General features: G+C 46.3%; 1 protein-coding gene across 1 annotated transcript; it reads right to left on the bottom strand.

Annotated features, from left to right (window-relative positions):
• Positions 1-4,826: 4,826 nt before the first annotated feature.
• On the bottom strand, positions 4,827-14,417 carry PROKR1 (prokineticin receptor 1). Its single transcript, XM_082672173.1, has 2 exons — positions 13,918-14,417; positions 4,827-5,612 (listed from the first exon to the last, which is right to left on the bottom strand). The coding sequence occupies exons 1-2, from the start codon at positions 14,400-14,402 to the stop codon at positions 4,916-4,918; spliced, it is 1,182 nt and encodes a 393-aa protein (XP_082528299.1). The 5' UTR covers positions 14,403-14,417; the 3' UTR covers positions 4,827-4,915.
• Between the last annotated feature and the right edge of the window lie 8,387 nt (positions 14,418-22,804).

Here is a 22,804-nt window from a genome sequence, read left to right as displayed (position 1 = left end):
TAAATAATTGTGTGAAAGAGTCCTGAGTGTCCAGGTTATAAGGAGAGAGACAATCTCTGGCTTCTTGGATGAATTTTTGCCACATGGATGAGGGCTGGGGCCACTGAGAAGGCACAGGATAGAGAGTGGGTGAACCATGAGGCCTCCAGAGGTGTCTTTATAAGAAAAGTGCCCAACAAAGACCTGTTGCTTTAATTCCATTCACATGTGTGCGACTCTTCCTTCCTGCCATCTCCATTTCTACCAGTGCCCACTCCAGGCTGTGCTTGTCTTGACCTCCCTCCAGGCAGGTGCTCTTAACCGGTTCAGGGGCCATAAACACGGATGGAAAAAAATGCATTGTTATTCTCACTAACCTGTAACTAAACTTTAGCATTCCCTGCTATTATGACATAGGTGACAAACCAGTCTAGTATTAGCAGTCCCTGAAACTGTCCCCAGGAGAAATGACAGATATTTTATACTACATTGTAGCTTGGGAAGAGATCTCAAAATGCCATTCACATTCATTACTACTTCAAAATTATGGTAGTTATTAGCCTTGATCTTAATCTTATAATTTAAGGCCTTAAATAAAGATTTTACATAAAGAAATTTAATATAAATATTCATACAATCATACTATAAACTTTTAAAATATTTTGATAAGTGTGTGTCCATGTAATTGATTTCTTTGGCATCCCTATGTATTTTATTTAATACATTTGAAAACATTGTTTTTCATGAACATGAATTTCACTAGATGCCCATGACACTCAAAGGTTAAGGACTCTGCATCAGGGTCAACTGCTGAGGGTGAATAAAACTTCTCAGAGAAGGAAAAATAAAAGCGGGACTTGCGCCATTCTCAGGTTTTGAGAAAAATCTAATTAACTCAAGAGACGATTTATCACTTAATGACTGGACTGAAGGAGGCAGGCATTTATTTGGTTTACTAGCAAGCACGTGGAAGACCTAGGAAAATCATTGAAAGGCTGCAGTGCAGAATGATCCCAAGCTTGAGCCCTAGAGTGGAACTTCTTCAGTTCAAATCTCAGCACACTGTTCATTCCTTGCATGACTTTGAGCAGCACTCTGAGCTGAGACTCGGTTTCCTCATCTGTAAAATGAGTCGTACGAGCCCCCACCCCTCCCTCTGCCTTGTAGGGCTTTTGTAAGGACTGTGCAAGACAACCCCTGTAACCTGATCAGCTCAGCCCACTACATACTGTGGAGGCCCCTCGCTGTTGGTATTAAAGTCAGCCAAATGTGTTTTCAACAACTTCCTCCTCCGCATCTTTTTTTAAATATTTTCCCCTAATGATGAGATGCGTTCCTCACCCCATCATACAGACCAGCTTCCCAAGACTACTTTCTGTCTCTCCTTCTCTCCTCCTCCTCCTTCCATCAGAACTCACTCTCAGATAAGGCTGCAATATTACTTGCATCTCTGAGTGTTATTCAGTGTTTGGTTACCTCTTCCAGGGATGACAATCGTATCATTGGGTGAGAAGCCTTTTCCCCCCGGGCAAAAATCCATTTTGGTTTCCCGAAGCAGATAAAGGTAATATTTCTCTTCCCATGTGGAGTGCTTGCCCTCTGCTTCTCTAACCCCACTTGTCCTGTTCAAGTCTGACCTTGTTCACAAAGCTCCTCACCTCTCACCTTCACTTCTGATGCCACTGAACTCTGAACACATACGCCTGCCCTCCATCTGGACACCCAGCCAAGTCTATTTTCTTTATCTCTCTCCTCTGCTTTTCTAGGGCAGGGCAGCTGTCCTCAGGGACAGGGGCCTGCTATCTTTTCTTTTATATTCCTAGGGACCCCCAACTAAGCATTTAAAGAAAGAGCAGCTGTAAACATTTTTTAGGAGTTCTTCCCTAAAACCTCCAGATCTCCATGTCTGTGCTACGAGTTCCCAGTGGTAGGATGAGTGAAACTTATCTTGCAAAGGAACCAGGACTGTTTCTGAAACTCTTTAAGGGTCTCCAGAGAAGGGTCAGACTGGAGATGAACAGTCATCTCAAGGATTCTTGGAAAGGATCCTTCTCTTTCCAAGATTAATGCTCCTGCACCCATGTATGCTGTGGTAGAAAAACTCTGGACTGAGCTTTGGGGTATAACCCTGGCTCTTACAGTGACCAGATATGTGACCTTGAACTTCTCTTCCCCTCTCTGGGCTTCAGTTTCATTACCTGTAATATGAATGATTGGAATTTGATATTCTCACACTCTAGGAAGGAGAGCTGGACTCATTCTTTCGTGGACACATTCCAACATTTATCATAGTTTTCAAGAAACAGGACGCGTGTTCATAATTTTCTGTCAGTCTCACAAATCCTTCAGCGTTCTTTTCCACAATGAGCATGGAACTTGTTTCACACTTGAGGGCTTGCTGTGGTGATTGCCATTCCCAAAATGTCTTTGATTTAAGAAATTATTTTTTAAACGTATGCTCACTCATTAGGCAAAACCTCCCAAAGCTTTGTTCAAAACCTGCCCTTCTCTTTTACTTTAGTTCAGGAGATGGTTTGATTTTATAAAATAATGTTTTTATTCTTCTGTACTGGACAATGTGCATATCCCTTTGCATGCATTAGAGAACAGAAAAGAAATACATAAGCACAAGTGCCACCTTGTTGGGTTTTCCACCACTTTGGGGGGGAAGCCATTGGCTGGCCAGTCCACCGCTCAATTCAATGAATCAGCCACTAATCTGAAAGAGGCATGGTACCCTAGGTTCATCTCCTGGCTCACTTTCCACGTGCAGACATTGAGCCTGCTCAAAGGTTTAGCTTTAGTTAATGTAACAGGCATAAAGTGGTCCTCAGATTTCCAGTCTTGGCACTCAAATGCTATGGTTTTACCAAAGCAGACTTATAGGAAGAAAATATAAATCACTTAAATCTCTTTAGGATGGAGAGAAGTTTGTAGGCAAGAAGAACATGAAATATTATTCTCAGAATTCGTATGATCATGGAATCAGCATCTATTCAGTGCTCACTCAGAAAACCATCACACTGTAACTTGGAAAAGGATGAGGGAGAGCAGATATTACAGGAACACTATGGTCAATGATTATATATAGAGATTGTTTTATTTCACTTGATAACAACACTTTCATTCACTGTGCAATCACGAACAGACACAATATCTAGAAATATTATAGACAGGCAAACAAGTGAAAATTTGATATTTTAGGCTGAAAATCAGAAAGAGGTTTTGTTGTCACATGTAAAAAATTCCTATTTAATACAGTCAACTCATGTTTAGTATTCCTAATGGAAAAGATGAACATGACCACAAATTATATCATTTTATTATTGTTCAGTCCAAAAACTAACTTTCCTAATTTTAGAATGCAATCTGCGATTTTATTAAAAAAAAAAATAAGAAGAATTACCTTCCAAAGCACGTTGGCTTTAGGCTAATATTTTAATTAGTTTTTATCCTCTGAGAGTATTCCGGTTAAACCATAGGGTAAGTCTGCTGGATGATGAATAAGAATAAATAAATAGGTTTTTGAAATGTGTCTTCCAGGGAAATACAGTAACTATTAGAAAAATAAACTTTGTTGTCAATAAAGAGTTGACTATGTTTGGAGGGGGAAACACCATACACATGTCACTTAAATAGCATTATAGATGTACTGCTCTAGAATTATTTAAGAAGTAAAGGACGAGTCTGTGCTATAGCTATACACACTCATGAAAATAAAACCAGACTATGAAACAAGTATCACATAGCCCAGATTCACACTGGCTAGGAACAGTCATGGTTGACACTTCCATGATCACAAAGATGCTCTGATTCTGAAGTTTCTAAAACCCTGAGCTCATCTCCTGCCTGGAGACCAAGCTACCATCTCCTTTTATAATTCTGCCACCAAATTTCACTACCTTGTTGTACCATCATGCTATTAGGCACATAATGCATACACAGCACTGCTGAGAGGAGCAAGGGAATATTCACACAAAGAATGATGAAAGGGGGAGATGGTGAGGTTTCTAGATACATAAGCTAAGGTGACAAGTCTTTCCTTCTCCTGGGCTCTACACACAGCTGTTAGTCCATTCTTTTGATTGCTTGCATGGTTGAAAGAGTTTTCCCATATATTATCTCATTGGCTCTTCACAACCACCCCATTGGTAGCCATCACAGGTATCATCTTTGTCCCCACCAAGAGGCTTTACCCAGGCCCACACAGGTGATGGAGCCAAGGCTGGATAAGATATTCTGATCCCAAGTTTCCAAATTCAAAATTCAAAACACCAAACAAAGGAGGTGGATTAGAAAGAGGGACGAGCCCTCAGTAAGCCTGTAGAGTCACTGAATCTCATTGTTGGGTCCCCCCCACCAACCATTTGTATGTTCTTTTCTTTCCTGGGTGCCCAGGGTGAGAATCAGGACCAAGGATGAGAAGAGAAAGTTGCAGGAAGAGCCAGAAGCCTGCTTTGTATTCTTGCCCCAGCCCTGCAAATGTCAGGAGTGAACTCAAGCCTAGGAACAATCCCAGAGATGGGCTACATCAGTGTCTGATGAGTAACTTAGATGGTCCAGAGAGACCCTCACCCTACAGACACATGTACCACAGTCTTAGATGCCTACTTAGGCTCCCTTCTGGAAACCCCATTATTCCAGGCTATCTCCCAACATTTTTCTTGGTTTTATCGTTACTTCTTTTTGCCTATTAAATATCGTCAACATATATAGGTTTCACCAGTGCCTACTCTTTGCACAAACTAGATGTTCAATGAATGTCAGCCACTGGTGATGGTGTCTAATCACACCCGTTTTAGAGATTCTGAGCTCCCTGAACACAACGTTGACATATTTGTCCATTTGCTTTGCCCTATGCAACACACCAAGTGTTCTTGGTTGATAGCGTGTACCTAAGCACACTGCTCAGGGTCCCAAAGGTCCTGTCCTGGGGTTATTTCAGTATGATGCAGTCCACCTCTTCAGTGGCAGGCACCCCTGTGGTTTTGAGGTCAAGGTCCCCACTGGACTTACTCCCGCTGTAAGAAGCCTTCCAGTGGAGCAGCATGATCTTCTTGAAGTACTTGATGGTGTTGTTCTTGACGGTCACGAAGCACACGGTGTTGACCATGCTGTTGCTCATGGCGATGCACTCAACCACATAGAAGGCCGTGAGGTAGTGCTTCTCCTTCACAAACACGGTGGGGAAGAAGTCACGCACAATGGTAAAGCCGTAGAAGGGCGCCCAGCACAGCACGTAGGCGGTGAGGATGCACATGAGCACCAGGACCGTCTTCCGGCGGCAGCGCAGCCGCTTCCGGATCTGCTCAGTCTGGAAACCAGGGACAGCCTTGAACCAGAGTTCCCGGGAGATCCTGGCATAGCACAGGGTCATGGTGACCACCGGGCCCACGAACTCAATGCTGAAGATGAACAGGAAGTATGACTTGTAGTAGATCTGCTGGTCCACTGGCCAGATCTGGCCGCAGAAGATCTTCTCCTGGCTCTTGACAACGAGGAGGACCGTTTCAGTGGTGAAGTAGGCTGACGGTATGGCAATGAGGATGGACACCATCCACACCAAGGCAATCAAGCCAGTGGCTGTTTGATACTTCATGCGGGGTCTCAGCGGGTGGACAATGGCCAGATATCTAGGACAAGGACACAAATGGGATCAACCACTGTGGTAAGGAAGTGCTGGAGGATGATGTTATTTTGGCAACATTGAGTCACAAATGGTAGGTGTGGAGGGAAAGAGCAGTGTTATGTGGGCTTCCAGGAAAGGCAGACTTGAATGCCAGCTCCAGCTACACCTCTTACTAGCTGTGCAACCTCAGGCAAGTTTTTATTTATTTTTTAATTGAAGTATAGTTGATTTACAATGTTGTATTAATTTCTGCTGTACAGCAAAGTGATTCAGTTATATATATATATGTATATATATATATTCTTTTTCATATTCTTTACATTATGGTTTATTCCAGGATATTGAATATAGCTCCCTATGGTATACAGTAGGACCTTGTTGTTTATCCATTCTATATGTAAAAGCTTCCATCTGCTAACCCCAAACTCCCAATCCATCCTTTCCACACCCCGCCACCCACCCCTTGGCAAACACAAGTCTGTTGTCTATATCAGTGAGTCTCTTCTGTTTCTGTTTCATAGATAAGCTCATTTGTGTCATATTTTAGATTCTACATATAAGTGATATCATATGGTATTTGTCTTTCTCTTACATAGTCACTTACTATGATAATCTCTAGGTCCATCCATGTTGCTGCAAATGGCATTATTTCATTTTTTTATGGCTGAGTAATATTCCATTGTGTATATATACCACATCTTCTTTATCCATTCATCTGTCAATGGACATTTAGGTTGTTTCCATGTCTTGGCTATTGTGAATAGTGCTGCTGTGAACATAGGGGTGCATGTATCTTTTTGAATTAGAGTTTTGTCTGGATATATGCCCAGGACAGGCAAGTTATGTTTAATCTCTCTGAATCTCAATTTCCTTATCTGCAAAAGTTTTTGTGTTTGTTTGTTTTTAAAGATTAAATGTGCCAATATAGACACAATTTCTGGCACAGTTTAAAACATGGTATATACTCAATAAATGGTAACTATTATTATTAAATGTAGTAATAACATCTCCTATCGGTTTCTAGCCTGGCACTGTTCCCAGGTCCTTCCTGTTTTCAGGGCCATTCATCCTAATTACCCCACAGCTTAGAGCTAAAAGGACCTGATAATTCCAGAGTTGTTGGGAGGATTTGCCCTCTCTGATAGAAAAGCTTTGCCTTCATTCCACATTTTTAAAAACATTGCTCTGCATGCAAAGTTGGAGGAAAAGCATGTGACCATTTATCTTATTTTTCAGGTTGAAAAATGGAGCTTAGTGAGAGATGAGTGACTTTCTCAAGGTCAAATACCACAGGACTCTCGATAGAAAACATTTAACCCTATCTCACATGGTTGATGTGAAAATCAATTGAGAATATACACGAACTTGTTTTTTGAACCACAAAGCAACAGACAGTAAAAGATATTGCATTTGTTCTTTCCCTTAAAACCACACTGCTGTTACCACAGTTGTCCAGAAAACAAGAAAGAGCATTTTCCGGGGGATGTGAGTCATTCGTGCAGTATGAAAGCCTCCTTCCCAGAGAGAGTGCACATACTTAGACAGAGAGCTCTGGTTTCCTGGAAGATGTTCTGTGTGTGGCAGGGGGTGGAAGCAGGAGAAGGAGAAAGATGGCAAGTGAAGTGGGAGGGAATGACTAATCAACGCTGGAAATAAACACATCCTCACGTGTCCACAGCTCATCCCTGGGAAAGCCAAGGGCAACCGTGACGGAGGCCTGAAGGAAAGCCAAACAATTCTGTTCCCTTTGCAGCTGATCCCTTTGAGGTCATCTTACTTGGGATTTTGACTGGAAGAGGAGGGTCATTCTTTTTTTTTTTTTTTTTTGTCATATTCCTGCTGTTTCTGTCCTTCCCACAACACAGACAGCCAACCCCATTGAGTGTCATATGGAGAGTTCAGCGGCACAAGACTTCTGCTGTCTTGTGGCTACCAGCTGTTAGATGAAGTTGGATGGGTTGGGTCCACCCTCTGGTCGCCCATCTGGCTGCTTTTCATGCTCCGCCACCAGCAACAATCCCTGGCACTCGCCAGTCTCCCAGGGTGGATGCTGAGGGTGAAATGGGAATGTCTGCAGGGTGTTGGCAATGCTTTTGTCCGTGCACATGAAGACCATGCCACTCTTGCTGTATGGAGGGCACCAAAGCTGCTCTGAACCATAACGAAAACTAAGAGTTTAGAGCTTTTGTTCTCACCAGCTCTCTCCCTCTCTATCTACCCCACCGTGTTCTGTTAATTACTCTCTCAAAGAATATTTCTGTATTCATAACTGCTTGCTATATGAACGTTCACTCTATGATTCTGTTCCTTCTTTTCCCACTAGTAATTTCCCAAGTCTTTATGATATTTTCAAACTCAGAGTGTTTTTCCAATGAACACGTAGGGGAGAATGCTGATCTAGAAGACCAAGAATCTACTCCCAGCTTTGCCACAAACTTGCTATGCGAATTTTTCATTTCTTAGCCCTGAGGACTCAATTTCCTCATCTGTGACATGGGAATATCAAGTGCCTTACCAGGCTCACAGAGATAGTGTGAAGCTCCACTGAGACACTGCACATAAACAATAGGTTATTAATGTACAAGAAGAAACTCTTAGTATCCTAAAATGTATTTTTAGAGCTATTCTGTATAGCAAGCAATTTTCTTTCACCTATTACTGGCAAATCCTGCATTTGCAAGTTCTATGCTACTTTCTATTTTATTGGACCTATTTTATTGGATTTACTAATCTTCACATCAAAATTAATCTGTGATTGCCCATCAGATAGTTAGCTCATCCTGACATCACCCCACCTCCATCCCCAAAGTTAGCACCAGATGCTGTGCAAGAGGTCTTCCAAATACATTAACCAATAGGCAAATTGCAGAAAACGGTTTCAAGGATTGCCACCAGCCTTGGGTATGCTAGGCTCAGAACTCCATTATTAGTAATAGTTGCTTGACTTTGTAAAGCAACTTAGAATTTACAGAGCGTTTTCAAATCCACATTCTCATTAGATAACCCCAACTCATTTGAATAGGTAAGGGAGCAAAGATGCCCACCTTACAGAAGAGCAAACTGAGGTCTGAAGAAGTTAAATAACGTGTCAAAAGCCACGCAGCTAGTAATCGACAGAACCATGACGCAGACCCATCCGGATCTTGCTCCAAATCCAGTGGGCTTGCCAATACGCCAATTGTTCCTTCCTTTTCAAACCAGAGCAAGCAATATCCCTTCCTCCTGCCCTTCTGGCATCCTGGCAGCCCCTCCGTTCTTTTCATCATAGTCAGTTTCAACCTATTGACGTTCCAAAAAGGAGTCAGGCGATTGGCAACTACTTTCCTTAGGAGTATGCGCTTGGCATTGTAGCGTGTCTACCACTACAGTGGTTCAGGTCCAGATCCACTTTAAGAGTCAGCATTTCCCAGAGAACAAAGAATGAAGGCTGCTGGACAAAGAAATGTCCAGCCACTGTGTGATGTCAGTGGGCTGGGTGATTAAGCAAAGAGCATTTGAGCCCCCTCTCTGCCCCAGGACTCAGCCCCAGTTCTAATCACGGAAGTGGCGGTCACAGTAGCTACTAGGCGGCTCATGGGATGGGTAGCAAATGTACAAGCTGCTTTTTGGGCCAACCAGCCCCAACCAGTAAGCTCACCAGGAAGCATGTGGGCTTCCTAAGGCTGAGTGCTGTCCTTCATGCCTTAGCTGCCTCGTCCAGACAGTACAAGAGAGCCGGCAACAGGTAGGCAGACTGGCCAGCTTCCCCTGGATTCCTCATAAAAAAAAGGAGGGACCCCAGTGCCCCACGTGCCTGAGATCCAAAAGATATACCCCGAGGGCAGTGCAGGTGTCTCCACATCAAAGAAGAAACCCAGACCTGAGGGGACAGAGTCCTCTGAGGATCTTTTGCAGTTCCCTGCTACCCTCAGGTCTGACTCCCTGTGCCTAGATTTTGTGATGTTCTAGAACAGGACCCTATTCTTTCTGATCTCTACTCTTTTACATTCCTTGCCCTGTCCCCCGTCCCCGACCCCGCTCCCCGGACCTCACTCTCACCTCAAGCACTCTCACCTCTCGGCTTTTGCAAACACAGTTCTACCTACCCTCTTGGCAATCCTTTCTTCTCCTTGCTGATCGTCATTTGTTGAAAGCCAGTGAAAAGTCTGTCTCCTGCATGAAGCCTCCTCTGATTATTCTGTTACGCCACAATCTCCCCCTTCTCTAAATTTCATTTCAAACTGACCCTTTACTTATCCCCTAACTTTCCTGTGTTAGTTCTCACCCCTCCCCCCGCACTCTGGATGGTAAGCTTCCCAAGAGCAGGGATCATGCCTTACTTCTTTTTTTTTTTTTTTTTTTTTGCGGTACGTGGGCCTCTCACTGCTGTGGCCTCTCCCGTTGCGGAGCACAGGCTCCGGACGCGCAGGCTCAGCAGCCATGGTTCACGGGCCCAGCCGCTCCGCAGCATGTGGGATCCTCCCAGACCGGGGCACGAACCCATGTCGCTTGCATCGGCAGGCGGACTCTCAACCACTGTGCCACCAGGGAAGCCCCATGCCTTACTTCTTTTATAACCTTTTGCTGTCTGTGAATTCTGGGCACCTAGGATCTTAGTAAAACTTCACCTTCGGCAAGTACCTAGCACTGGATGAACAGAAATGTCATAAGCCATGGTGACAGTTCTCAAAAAGATTGCAACCGTTTTTGGAACACAGGACATCAATGTGTTTACCCAGCATGAGATGGGCAGGCAGTCTGGAGCTCGATAATAAAATGGTGGAAAAGCAGATGAAAAGATTCCAGCCATATTTTGTATACAGTGGCGTCGTTAGAGGTCTTTGGAGCAGGAGAGGGGGGTGTGTATGAGGCAGAAGATTAATTTGGCTGCAGTCTTGCTTTCTTCCCCTGGGCCATGGGACCCTTCTTGCTATTCCTAGAACCCTCAGGTTTGCTCCAGTCTCGAAGCCTTTGCACTTAGAATTCTCTTTGTCTGGAATGCTCTTTCCCAGTCTTTACAAGGCCAGTTTTTTTCCCCCATCATTCAGAGGTCTGTTCAAATATCTTCTCAGAGACACTTTTCCTGATTCCCACTTAGAGCGTCTCCCACCCTTGGTCACGCTCCGTGTTTGCTTGCGTGTGTGTTTGTTTTATTGAAGAAGAGTTAATTTACAATGCTGTGTTAGTTTCAGGTGTACAGCAAAGTGATTCAGTTATACATATATGTATTTGTTTTTCGGATCCTTTTCCATTATAGGTTATGTTTATTTGTTTTTGCTCAGAGTATTTCTCATGCTCTGAAATTACCTTCCTTGGTTGCTTGCCTGACTGTTCTCTCTCCATCAAGCTCCATCAGCACAAGGAGCTTTTTTGCTTATTCACCATCGTATCACCAGTGCTTGAAATAGTATTTGTAACTTTGTAGTCGCTCTATAAAAATGTATTGTGTGTTGGGGCTTCCCTGGTGGCGCAGTGGTTGAGAGTCCACCTGCCGACACAGGGGATGTGGGTTCATGCCCTGGTCCGGGAAAATCCCACATGCCGCGGAGCGGCTGGGCCTGTGAGCCATGGCCGCTGAGCCTGCGCGTCCGGAGCCTGTGCTCCACAATGGGAGAGGCCACAGCAGTGAGAGGCCCGCGTACAGAAAAAAAAAAAAAAAAAAAAAAATGCATTGTGTGAATGAATGAATGCTTAGGATGGATTGTGAGGGAGTAGGGTTGGCAGAGGGGCGGAGCTGAGAGACACTGGCCGCAAGAAGACCAAGAGGAGACTGATAATTCAGCTCTGGGTGAGCAGTGGGGAGGTTGGGCCGGGTGTGGGAGGGGATTGTCAGGGCCTGGGAATTAAGTGAATGCTGGAGAAAGGGAGAGAGCAGCCAGGACAGAGGGAACTTTTGAGCTTAGATGCCTGGGAGAACCATAGAACCAATAGTAGAAACAGAGAACGGGTGGGAGATAAATAGTTCTGTTCTACTATATCTTGAGAGCTGTGTTTCTTAGAAACTTTGTATCATTATTTCTTTAATCACATCACAAAAACAATCACTGTCATGAAAGCAAAGAGGTTAGCCAATCGGAAATAGTCATTAGTTTATCTGGTTTTGTTGTTGTTGTTCCTTTAAGGGTTAATTTAAAAGCATAACATCTGCCGTTTATTAAGTGCTTACTCTGTTTTAAGCATTGTTCTAAACAATTCCATGTATTATTTCATTTCATCCTCAAAGCAACCCAATAAATTAGGTTTTCTAATTATTCCCATTTTATACATGAGAAAATTGAGGGAGAGAAGGGTCAACTAACACACACAAGGCCCTGCAGCTAATAAGTGGGGCAGTAGGAATTTAAACCCAGGCAGACTAACTGCTCACACTTTTCCTACAGAAATTTCATGAAACAAAAATAAAGATTTTTTATAACTGTGGCCATATTTTTTATATCAAGACAAAAATTAGTTGCCTAAAACTAACAAAGTCAAACCCAGTGTCTGGGGTCAAGTTTCCAATCACAGCCCCACCCTAACCATAGCCGATGCAAAGCACGTTCCTGATTAACATACCCACCGTAAGAGAGATGCCTGCAATATTTCAGACAAGCTGAGTTTCATATGAAAGGCGAATATGAGTTTGAAAGAGTTCAGTGGATGGAGGTGGATTGATTGACATAGATATTACCTCTTACATGTTCAGAATAGCCCAATGCCCTGATTTTGTCCTGGCTCCCATTCCCCTTGAAGCCATTTCTTCCTGCAGTGTTACCTCTTTCTACGAGTAGCCCCCCTCCATGGTAAAATGGGTCTCACCCAGGGAGCAGGGGCCCACCCCACAGCAGGCACCTACCTACCCCACTTTCAGTGGCTGAGAGCACCTTCTGTGAAAAACTGTCTTGCCAGAGTGAAACTTCAGGAAATAACCCCATATGTTTTGTCCTGTTCATGTGCTAAGAGGGATGGTGGCACTTTCAGAAAAGTTTAGAGACAAGGTCCTCGGAGATCTTCCTCGACAGCTGTGAAGGGAACTTGGGGGGCAGATACTCTGCTTGCCTGTCCCTCCTGTTCCTTCTACAGATTCACCCAGGGTCCGCTGCTGGGTGGACAGAACACCATGGGGGCTTCGTGACTCATGTGGAAGAGCTTGGCCAAGCCTTGCGCAGGGATGACACCTCTGGACACCTTCTATGGGTGACAAACCGAGGGCTATTTCATGTGCTAATTCCAATATCCTCCTAGGTTTTAAGGCCAGGCTCCTTTTCAACCCTCTGCCCTTGGGAGTGGTCTATGTCTAGGTATTCTACCCCTGGTCATCCCACTGATGGCTTCAGAAATCGGGCTCTATTTGCTGTGTTCCTCCCGGGAACACTGTCCTGGGGTGTCCTGATTGATGGGGGAGGGAGCTGAACGCCACCAGAGCCCTGAGGCCATGGGACACGGAGACCATCTGTGCTTCAGGTTCTCTGGGTTAAGAGAGAGAGACGGGCTGTGCAGATCCAAGTACACAGAGGCCCGATTAGACCCTCAGGGTAACTGTCTCTGGACTGCAACAAGGTGTTTTGTAACAAGAGTCCAACTTTGGGCACAGAAGCCTGCAAAATTGTTCCAAGGGAACAAAAACTACTCTGGCCCATTAGCACAGGAGATTATACTAAATGAAAAGCCTAAAGATAACATAGGAAAGATTTGCATGGGCTGCTCTTACTGATTTTATTTTTCATCACTAGAAACAGCTCTTCTGTACTGTTGTACACTAATGTATGAAAAGCAGCCGGCTGATTACTGCAACAACCAAACCAGAGTAAGTAAGCATAGGTCTCCTTTTTGTTTTGTTTTGTTTTGTTTGTTTTTTAGAACAAATCCCTCAACGTTATTTAAAATCAACCGGTGTTAACATTGTTAATCAACTATACCCAATATAAAATAAAATTTTAAAAAATCATCGTAACAATAAAAAAATCAACCGGTGTTTGTAGGGGCATCAGTAGAGGATGTCTTGATGAGATAGAAACCTCCCTCAAGATTTCCAAGTTGACTCAAGAGGTAACTGCCTGAAACTTAAACTTGTCCCTCCACACCTCCTGGGAGCCGCCTACCTCTAGACCTCTGACAGATACAACATCTAGGAGCATGTCCATAACAGAGGGATCAAAAGCCTTCCTGCTGCCCAGCTCTAGGGGGCTCCACTACCTCCTGCCTGCTTACCACTGGAAAACTAGAACTCTTTTCACTGTTCAATAAATGGGTCACCTTTGGGCCCCCATGCATCCACAGCTCTGGGGAATACAGATACCTCTCATCAATCACAACTGCCCCTTCCTTCATTGTCCCCACCCCTCACTCACCTGTCGATGGCGATGGCCAGCAGGGCGTTGGTGGAGACGTAGAGAGAGACAGTGCGCAGGTAGTTGACAGAGGCGCACAGCACGTGGCCGTGCTCCCAGGAGAGCTGGCGTACCACATAGTAATCCATCTCGAAGGGGCAGCAGACGACGGCCACCAAGAAATCAGAGATGGCCAGGTTGGCGATGAGCAGATTGGTGAGGTTGCGCAGCTTCTTGTAGCGGGCCAGGGCCGCAATGAAGATGAAGTTGCCAATACCACAAACCAGCATGATGCCCACCAGCGCCATGCCAATGACAATTTTGGCAGCAAAGAAGGTCCGGGAATTGGTCACATCCTCATCTTCGTCCAAGGGCATATCATAGTCGCCATAGCTGAAGTTGAATGGGAAGAAAGCAGCTTGGGTTCCGTGGGGGTCAAGCAGAGAAAAATAGTTGGTTGAGGTGTTTGTAGCATTCTCATCCATGACCCCCATGTCGACCTCCATCTGGCCAGGTGAAGCCTTGAGCAACACTCCTGGGAATTCCTCTGGGGAGATGTCGTTAGGCTGAGGTCTCCCCTTTCTGCTGGTACTCAGCTTTCCCTTAATGAGTCAGATTGTCCCTGCAGGCGTCCTTGGGGTCCAGTATCCAAGCTCCATCCTAAGCCTTGGAAAGACATACAAACAATTGGCTACATATGTAAGTGAACCTGGCTAAATTTAAAACCATTCTATAAACTAAGCTGACCCATTAGCCACCTGCCCAGAGTGAACAGGTGATGGAGTGGAAATAAAGGAACCAGGGAAAGAAAACAAAGGAATCAAAACCACATACCCACTCATTCAGGGAAGGTTAGATTGCTACAGAGACAAACAAGCGCTAACTCAGTTTATTTCCGTTTCACTGAAGATTCTGAATGTTGCACTTTTTCTCAGGGACCAAAGTTAGGAGTGTGGGAGGCTGAAGAGAACCAAAGTGACCTGCTCCAAACCCCATTCCTTGTCCTGACAGCCTGAACTTTGTCCTTGTGGAATTGTCCCATTCTGTAGCTTAAAAAATTATTCTGGGGCTTCCCTGGTGGCGCAGTGGTTGAGAGTCCACCTGCCGATGCAGGGGACACGGGTTCGTGCCCCGGTCTGGGAGGATCCCACATGCCGCAGAGCGGCTGGGCCGGTGAGCCATGGCCGCAGAGCCTGCGTGTCCGGAGCCTGTGCTCCACAACGGGAGAGGCCACAACAGTGAGGGGCCCACGTACCGAAAAAAAAAAAAAAAATTCTGAATTCCACTGAAGAGGCAAGACTTTGAGACAGGCCTGACTGCTCTCCAAGCCTCTTTCCTTCTGGCAAAACACTGCTTTAAAATCAGAGCCTATGTAGCAGCCACCTTCCCCTCTCCTCACTAGGTTTCCTGTTCCTACTTCCAAGTCTGATGTGAGCCTAGAAGCCAGGCACAGCATTTACCAAGGCCTGTCCCCACACAGAGGCTGCAAGAGTGAAGTCCCAGCCTAATCACTGAGTGGCTTAGAAAGGGGACTCTGGAACAAAATCCTTCCTTGGCTGGTTGTGTGTCCTGAGATAAATAGCTTGAGCTCTCAGAGTTTCAACATCCTCCAGGCAAGAGATCAGTGATGTCTGTAAAGCATGGAGGTCCCTGGAGAGGGAGGGTGTTACATCCTAGGACTGCAAGGAATTACTAGTGAGGACCCAGGCCTGCTCGGTCAGCTTCGAGGAAGAGGAGGGCACTCGTGACCCAGATGATGGGGCTGGGGTACCAGGAGGGGGTTGTCAGCTGCACCGGTGGGGATGCAGAACCAAGAGGGAGCCAGAATCCCCATGTCCCCGTCCCTCTCCCTGCAGATCCAGTCCCTCCCAGAGCCTGCAAACATCAGGCCAGGTTGCTGGGATGTAAGAAGAGGGCTGGGGTCTGGAGAGCTCCACAGAGGGCAGGAAATTCAGAGAGGGAGGGGAAGTGTGGAAGCCTGAGGTTCCTGGGAAAGGGGGACACAAGAAAGACTCCTAGGACCCTCAGGAGAGCATGCTGCTCACATTCCTTAAAGGTGACATGTCTGGAGCCTGCCTTTGGGGGTAGAACTAAAGTCCCTCTGCACAGGGAGGCCCAGCCCCAGTCCCCCATCTTTCCCCCAACACTTCCCCTCCATTTTTCGCAGATTTTTTTCCTCCTCTGAGCATCGGTCCTGCCCCTCTCAGGCCCTGCCCTTTGCTGCTATCGTGTGTGAAGCAGAACCCAAATCGGAAAGGTCAGAGAGGGCCAGGCTTGCCATCCAGGCAGGAAGGATGCAGTCCGCCGCGTGGGACAGTCCTCACCCCTCGCAGGCCCTGTGGGTCTCCGAGGCGCGCCACCTCTGGAGAGGGACCCTGCAAGCTCGCTACCTGGAAGACTCAAAGTCATGTTTTAAAAACAAAGAGCATAAAAACTTCTTGGGGAGAACGGGTGTTAGGAGATTTGGGATTTGGGGAGAAATTGTCCAGCGATCTCTTTTTCTCCTTCATTCTCACCTCCCCAGAAGGAACCCCATTGTCACCCGGTGTCCTCTGGAGCCCCTGCGTTTAGGGATTGCCCCCTGGCCAGACCTTCCCATCTCTGGAAGCATCTCTTTGCAGCCTCTGCTGATAAGCCTGCTCCCAACTTTGTCCTCGGAGCCTCAGAGGCTACGCCTAAGGACAGAAGGAGGGGACAGACCGGGTCCCCTGCAGAAATGAGCACGAGTGCGAGTCTCTTGAAAAGCCCCCTCCCCACTCAAAAGCCCCCGCGCCCTGGCGGCCGCTGCCGCGTGGAGTCCTAGGAGCATCGCCCCGGAGGGCGCGCTCCGTACCTGCGGCATCCCGGCGCCGGGCGGACAAGGTCCTGAGCTCTTTATTCCGGGTCCGGGGACACGAGCCGCTTCTCCCAGAGGCCCATAGGAAGAGCACGGGTCCCCTCTCTCCCTCCTCTGCTCGGGGATCTTTCCCGGCTGGACTCTGCGGGAGTTGCGCTCTCGCCGCCGCAGATCAGAGGACCGCGGCTCCTCGGCGTGGCCACCAACGCCTCCCCGCCCCCCTCGCTGTCCCCGCCCGGGTGACCGTGGGGCGCCCAGGGCCGGGGTGCCCGGCTCGGGGAGGCGTGCTCCGCCGGGTCCGGGAGACACGAGAGGGAGGGGCTCCGGGCTCCAGGCAGGGGCACGTCGGGTCGCCCAGGCACGCGCGCGGCTGGGGACCCCGGGAGTCCCCGCGGGGCCGGAGTGTCGGGGACGCAGAAGCGGCAGCTCGAGGCGAGGACACGCCGGAGGGAGCGCGCGTTCCCTGGGCTCAGGCTCCGGAACGACCGCCTGGGGCGGGAACGAGGGCGGTGGAGCTCGGAGCCCGGCTCAGCGCGGACTCGGCGCCCGAGGCTCCCATCCCGCAGGGCTGCGCCCACCCCGGGGCTCGGGACCGCTCGGCCGCTCACCTGGCCAGCCCCGGAGCCACCGCCAGAGTGGGCGGTCGGGCCCGATGAGCTGGCGAGATTTCAGAGAACCGGGAGGAGCCTCCCCTCCTGCCCAAACCGCCCTCGCAGGAGACGCTGGGAGCGACCCAAAGGTAGTTCCCTCAGACAAGCCCAGCTGGACGCCGGGGTCAGCTTCATTTCAGCCGCCTGACCTCTGTGTTAGAGGCTCTGAGAACCGCTTTCCGGAAAGCAAGGAAGCGGGGGGAGGGCAGCGGTGTGGATGCGGGAGAGAGAGGTGGCCTCCCACCCACCCAGGGATATCTGTTCAAAAGGCTAGGATGACCAGAGCTAACTTACAGAGCACAGATCTCCAAAAGTACAGATTTCTCAAGAACTTAAATATCAAATTAGCTTTTGATCCAGCAATTCCACTTCCCAAAAAACCCTGAAAGCCGGGACTCAGATGCTTGTACATCAATGTTCATAGCAGCATTGTTCACAACAGGCCAAAGGGGGGAAACAACCCAAATGTTCATCGACTGATAAATGGAGTTTTTAAAATGTGGTGTACGCATACATTAGAATATTTCTTATCCTTGAAAAAAGGAATGAAGTATAAAAGTGTTGACGAGGATGTGGAGAAATTGGGACCCTTCTGTGCTGTTGGTGGGAATGTAAAGTGATGCGGTCACAGTGGAAAACAATATGGCAGGTCCTCAAAAGTTAAAAAAAAAAAAAAAAGAATTACCATATGATCCAGTTATCTCACCTCTGGGTACATCCCCAAAATTATTGAAAGCAGTGTCTGAAAGAGATATTTGTACACCCATATTCATAGCAGCATTATTCACAACAGTCAAAAGGTAGAACCAACCCAAACGTCTATCAACAAATGAATGGATCAATAAAATGTAGTAGGTACATACAACGGAGTATTTTCCAGCCTTTAAAAGGATGGAAATTCTGACACATGATGGGATACGGATGAACCTTAAGGACATTATACTAAGTGAAACAAGCCAGTCGCAAAAAGATAAATACTGCCTAATTCCACTGATATGAGGTACCTAGATGCATCAAAATCATAGAGACCAAAAGTAGAAGAGCACTTGCCAAGGGCTGAGGGGATAAGGGAAGGGGAGCTCCTATTTAATGGGTACAGAGTTTTAATTTTGCAAGATGAAAAGAGTTAGGGTGATGGAGCGTGGTGATGGTTGCACGGCAATGTGAATGGACTTAATTCACTTAACTGTACACTTAAAAATGGTTAAGATGGTAAATAGTATATGTATTTTACCACAATAGAAAAAATGGGGGGAAAAAGAAATGAAGTCTTGATACATGCTACAATACGGGTGAACCTTGAAAACATCATATTAAGTGAAAAAATTCAGACACAACAGGATAAACATACGTATGACTCCACATATATGAGGTACCTAGATTAGGCAGACTCATAGAGTCAGAAAATAGAATGAAGAAGAGGAATGGTGAGTTATTGTTTAATGGACACAGAATTTGTTTGGGTTGATGACAAAGTTCTGGAAACGGATAGTGGTAATGGTTGCACAACACTGTGAAAACACTGAATGTCACTGAAGTGTACACTTAAAATTGTTTAAAAACAAAACAAAACAAACAGAAAACATAAGCCATGGGCTTCCCTGGTGGCGCAGTGGTTAAGAATCCACCTGCCAATGCAGGGGACACGGGTTCGAGCCCTGGTCTGGGAAGATCCCACATGCTGCAGAGCAACGATGCCTGTGCGCCACAACTACTGAGCCTGTACTCTAGAGCCCGTGAGCCACAACTGCTGAAGCCTGCGTGCCTAGAGCCTGTGCTCCGCAACAAGAGAAGCCACCACAATGAGAAGCCTGCACACTACAATGCGCAGCAACGAAGACCCAATGTAGCCAAAATTAAATTAATTTATTAAAAAAAAAAAAAGCCATGATAGAGCTCAGATCTCCTTAGTAAGGCATCAAAGTTTGGCCTCCAGTTGTCCACAATGGAAATGGGGCTGCCAGGGGTCTGGACTTTTACTCCTCTTTGCCACTATCAAACTTCAGGCAAGTCACAGAACTTTTCTGAGACTCCCTTTCCTCATTCACTAAATGAATGAGTTGAGCTTGCACTAGGAAACCACTGCCATGTTCCAGCTCTTCATACAGTATCCTCCCCTGGCCCATATCCCTACGTGGACACCTTCTTCTGTTATTTCCACAAAACTCCTGTCTTTTGCAAAAATGTCCCAGCCTTTCACATTTCTGAGTCTCATGTCCCCTAGGACATGGAACATGATAGCAGTTAAAAGCATGGCAGATAGAGTCAGCTATCTCCTTTCTACCTAGTACTGCACACAGGAGCTGTGTGACCTTGGACAGTGTGCTAACCAAAGCCTAGCTTTCCCACTTGTAAAATGGGTGACAGTAGCTCCTACTGCACAGGACTGTTGTGAGGACTGGATAAGATGAGGCAGGTAAAGTGCTTGGTGCAATGCAGGCCCCTGATAAATGCCACCAGTTACTCTCACTCTGTGATTCTTTCCATATATCGCTCCCTGAGGTCCTAACCAACCCTTGAGATCTTACTCATGTGTCATTTCTTCCAGGAAGCATTCCTTGATTCCCCCAAGGCTATTCAAACCTTTCCTTGACACTTGGTGCCTCTCTTTAAATGTATTTCTGTGTACCAATTTGCTTTCCATCTTGCACAGTTTCCTGAAGAAGAGGTATGTCTCATTCACTTTTGAATCCTGTTCTGTATTGTTTCTCAAACTTTCCTGATGATAAGAATCATCTGGGGTGCTAGTTAAACATATGGATTCCTTGATCCTGCCCCAAACTCAGGGAACATATAAGATAGACACATGTTGACCTGTCATTCCATATAGCATGTCTTCCTATTTACTCAGAAAACCAAAAACAAAGCACAGAGTGCATTAGTTATCTATTTCTGCATTCCAAATTACCCCAAAACTTCAGAGCTGAAAGCAACAAACATGTATTACCTCACTGAGTTTCTGAGGGTCAGGAATCTGAGAGTGGCATAGCTGGGTGGTTCCAGGTTCAAGGTCTGTCGTGAGATTGATGTCAAATTGTCATCCAGGCTGTACTCTCATCTGAAGTCTCAGCTGGGGTGGGGTGGGGATTCACCTCCAAGTTCACTCACAAGGTTGTTGTCTAGTTTTCACTGGCTGTTGCTGGAGACTTCAGTTCCTTTTCATCATGTGGGGTTCTCTCTAGGCTGCCCGAGTGACCTCACTACGTGGCAGCTGACCTCCCCTCTTCTGCAATATGCTATTTTTCACACACTCACGCACACCCTGCCAGAGTGTGGGAGGGGACCACACAAGTGTGCGAATACCAAGAGGTGGATCATTGGGGACTGATTTGGAGGCCATCTTGGAGGCTGGGTACAATGCAAAACTTAGAATTTTCCTATTTCCCCTTCAAAAACCCAGCAATGAATGGTTCTTGAAGCTAACAATAATGCTAGCCTCAATGAAGACATTTTTGACCTTCAGAGCAGTGAGGTACTGGGTGACTTGTGGAGTTGGAGTCATGAGGGCATAATTGGAAGAATTTATTGGCCAGGACCCCCATGGGGGAAATGGAAATATTAGAAGCAGATATAGTCTGGCAGGTTCTATGCACTGCAGCTCTTGGTGGGGACTCCTTTGAAGGGCTTAGTCCCTACATGTCAGTTTCTGCCAAAGGCTTCAGGGGAGCCTCCTCCATCTGTGAAGCAGACATCTATCTGGGGCCCAATTTTAATAATTCATCTCTGTGACAGAGTTAAACCTAGGCTTATGGCAAAATCTGTAAATAAAAATTTTTTAAAAAAAAATAAGGGAAGAAGAAGGAAAGGAAATGAGTTTAAAATAATCTGGAACTCCAATGATGTAATTTCTTTTTCAAATGTGTAGCCCCAAAGACACAAATGGCCTGGAAATTTTTTCTGTGGTTAGAGTCTCCTGCTGCAAGGGGCACATTCCTTGCTTCATCCCACCTACAAAGCAAGTCACAGTATCGGAGAGAATTTCACCTCAGGGAGCCGTCACCCAACAAAACCCAAAGAAAGAACTCATTTGAAAAGCACTTTTTTTTAGTGCTTTTAGGTATCCCTCACCCCTAAATAACGTTCTTGAGCTAACTTGGATTTTTTTCCTTTCTTATTCCACTGGCAGGAATCATCCCAAAGGTGCTTTGAAATTTCATTTCTTCATCACATCATTCTATAATTATGTCCTTTGGTTTAACATCTTGGGGCTTTTTTCAGCCATGCAACTCCTGTGTTGCTCTAGTAAATACCACTTAGAAACCCAGCTCAAGGAGAGCCTTAGAGGTCCTTCAGTGAGCACTCTTATAGCGAGAAAAGAGCAAACAGATGCTCAAGGGGAAAGGCCTTTAGCCCAAAGGAACAGAGCAGCATGACTTCAGAGCTCAGACTGGAATCCAAGTCTCCTGAAATTTAGCTCAGCCCCGCCTCTCTGCTCAGCCACACCCACAGTGCACATTGCTACCTGTTTTCAATTTACCCTTCTTTCCATGATCCTTGGCTCCAGGGTTCAGCCACAATTCCTCCTGTCTGACAAATTTTACTAAATCAGCTTATTTTCTGCTTTCATCAGATTTGTTCCCTGGGCACACTCTCTCATCCAGTGCCATGAAAAAAATCAAGAATTCCTGGAAGACACCCAGAGCTGGCTCAGAACTCATCCTGCCTCCTTTTTCAATGACCTCCCCTGTACTCGAGCCAGCAATGCTCGATCGGCTTCCCAAAGCCCACTCAGCAGGTTGTTTGGACTGCTCTCTGCCATTCCTCTCCAGCTCCCCAAATCCCTCTGGAGGAGATGTGAAAGGAGATTCAGCGAGGCACAGAGACATGCTGTCATTCCTGATGGAAACCCAAACATGCCAAAGATGTCAGCTCTCTTGTTAATTTCATTGGTTTGATGCCATCCTTGACAACTTCTTAATGGTCGACAATACTATTCATATATTTATCCGGAGAAATAAACAGGTCATGGCTTATAAGAATGTTTTTTTTTTGGAAAAAGAAGAGAAGAGGATATTTTACCTATGAATATCAAAATATCATGAAGGCTCAAGAAGACAGCAGGTAATGAGTTTGAGCAGAAAGTGTGCTCACTGTTAAGATCTGGATACATCCCGGCATGAAGTCTAACTGTGGAATCATCAATCTGGAATATTTTACATGGGCACTGTAATGCAGCTGACACATGGTGTCTGCCTCAGATTCCAATCTTCCTAGCTAAGTCCCAGGTGAAAGGGCTACAGGCAGCAGGACTCTGGGAGACAAGACAAAACAGGGAGGGCTGTTTGGGGGCTTCTGGTACAGAGTGGCTAAGAAAGGCCTTTTTTCCTCGTTTAAGAAACATTGCCTGGGGCTTCCCTGGTGGCACAGTGGTTGAGAGTCCGCCTGCCAATGCAGGGGACACGGGTTCGTGCCCCGGTCTGGG

Source organism: Grampus griseus, assembly GCF_964374135.1.
Source record: "Grampus griseus genome assembly, chromosome: 15".
NCBI lineage: Eukaryota > Metazoa > Chordata > Mammalia > Artiodactyla > Delphinidae > Grampus > Grampus griseus.
This window is presented reverse-complemented; position numbering and strand designations above follow the sequence as displayed.